The sequence below is a fragment of the Colobus angolensis genome, unplaced genomic scaffold (assembly GCF_000951035.1).
Source record: "Colobus angolensis palliatus isolate OR3802 unplaced genomic scaffold, Cang.pa_1.0 Scaffold404, whole genome shotgun sequence".
Lineage (NCBI taxonomy): Eukaryota > Metazoa > Chordata > Mammalia > Primates > Cercopithecidae > Colobus > Colobus angolensis.
Genome location: NW_012117422.1, coordinates 84,176 through 86,404, shown reverse-complemented (window position 1 = coordinate 86,404; position 2,229 = coordinate 84,176). Strand labels below are relative to the sequence as shown.

General features: G+C 41.4%; 1 protein-coding gene across 3 annotated transcripts in view; it reads right to left on the bottom strand.

The window, feature by feature from the left end:
- The window catches only part of CANX (calnexin), a 36,153-nt gene that overhangs the window by 9,816 nt on the left and 24,108 nt on the right, over positions 1-2,229 (bottom strand). For all 3 annotated transcript variants that reach the window (XM_011955957.1, XM_011955958.1, XM_011955959.1), the window contains exons 9-10: positions 1,222-1,335; positions 442-598 (exon numbers count right to left, since the gene is read on the bottom strand). In XM_011955957.1, coding sequence (XP_011811347.1) covers positions 442-598; positions 1,222-1,335 — 271 coding nt within the window. The remainder of the gene's footprint in view (positions 1-441; positions 599-1,221; positions 1,336-2,229) is intronic.

Sequence of the window (2,229 nt, the reverse complement as noted above, 5' to 3'; positions counted from 1 at the left end):
GAGACCAGCCTGGCCAACATGGTGAAACCCCGTCTCTACTAAAAATACAAAAATTAGCCAGGCGTGGTGGCAGGCACCTGGAATCTCAGCTACTAGGGAGTCTGAGGCAAGAGAATTGCTTGAAACTGGAAAGCAGAGGTTATAGTAAGCCAAGATCACGCCACTGCCCTCCAGCCTGGGTAGAAGAACGAAACTCCGTCTCAAAAAAAAGAGAAAAAAAGTTACAGAAAGTTATTCACTCCAGTTTCTAGGTTTATCTTTGCAACACCTCACCCAATAAGCTCTCTTTCAACTTAGGATGTCTACCTTCTGCTTTTAATTCAATAGCTTGAATATAATGAACCACCATAATGACCAACCTGGCAGCCTGACTCTAGATAAAACTTCTATCTGAATACAAACAGATCAATGAAAGCAACTCAACCATCAAGAGGCACAAACCTGGTAACTGGGATTGTCAATCATAGGAGGCTTCCATTTGCCTTTATAATTGGGGTTGTCAATCATAGGTCGCTGCCAGACACCACATCCAGGGGCTGACTCGCATTTAGGGTTGGCAATCTGAGGAGCCTCCCATTCTCCATCCATGTCTTCATCCCTATGGAGGTACAAACAACAAATTATAAACAGGTTCTGTGATGCAGGACTATGAACAGCTGGCTGGCCCAGGGCTGCCAAGATCCTGCTGAAATGTTTTCACAGTATCAGACCAGCTTCTCCTGTTTCTGTTTTTCCAGTAATAATAGTTTTTGAGGAAAAATATATTTTTTAAAAAAGAAGAAAATATAATTAAAATTGTTAAATTCTACCCTGAAATTGGGGAACTTGGCTATATTTAAGTATTGTTTGACTTCAATAAAAACAGATAACTTATGCTGGGTGTGGTGGCTCACGCCTGTAATCCCAGCACTTTGGGAGGCCAAGGCAGGCAGATCACTTGAGGTCAGGACTTTTTAAGATCAGCCTGGCCAACATGGTTAAAGCCTGTCTCTACTAAAAATACAAAACATACAAAAATTTGCCAGGTGTGGTGACACACACCTGTAATCCCAGCTACTCGCAAGGCTGATACAGGAGAGAATAGCTTGAACCCAGGAGGTGAAGGTTGCAATGAGCTGAAACTGCCACTGAACTCCAGCCTGGGAGATAGAGTGAGACTCCATCTCAAAAAAAACAAACAAAACAACCTACGTAATTTAAAAAGTTAACTGAAGTTCTTACCAGTCCTCAGGTTTCTCTGCGTCTGGATCAGGTACATACTCGGGCTCATCATCTAACCAGCCTTCAGGTTTTGTGGCCTCTTCATCTGGAATCTTAGCAGGGGCATCTTCATCCCTTAAACACAAAAGAAAAAGCCAATTATGCCAATGCTGGTCACAGTACAGTATCACTTTGTGGATCAGAACAGAGTATTCTAAAAATATTTTGGTTTTAATCGCAAAATTTTAAATAATTCTTCTTAGAAAATTCTTGTAAATCATATGTCTGCTAAGGGTCTAGTAACTCAATAACTCTTTACAACTCAATAATATAAAGACAACCCAATTTAAAAATGGGCAAATGATTTTAATGGACATTTCTCCAAAGAAGGCATACAAATGTATAAATATACAATACAAACATATAATAAGCATACGAAAAGATGCTTAACATCATTAGCCATCAGGGAAATGCAAATCAAAACCACGATACCACTTAGTACCAAGATGGCTATAACAACAAAGACTCATAAAAACAAGTGTTGGAGAGAATGTAGAGAAACTGAAACACTCATACACTGCTGGTGGGAAAGTAAGATGGTACTGCTGACTTGGAAAACAGTTTGGCAGTTTCTCAAAAAATTAAATAGTTACCACATGACCCAGCAATTCCACTTGTAGGTACATATACCCAAGAGAAATGAAAATATATATCTATACTAGGCAGAGTGGCTCATGCCTGTAATCTCAGCACTTTGGGAGGCCAAGGCAGGAGGATCATTTGAGGCCACACCGACCTGGGCAACAAGCTGAAACACAGTCTCTAGTAAAATAATACACAAGGCTAGGCGCGGTGCTCACACCCGTAATCCCGGCACTTTGGGAGATCAAGGCGGGCGGATCACCTGAGGACAGGAGTTCGAGACCAGCCTGACCAATATGATGAAACCCTGTCTCTACTAAAAAACACAAAAATTAGGTCAGGTAGAGTGGCTCATGCCTGTAATCCCAGCACTTTGGGAGGCCAAGG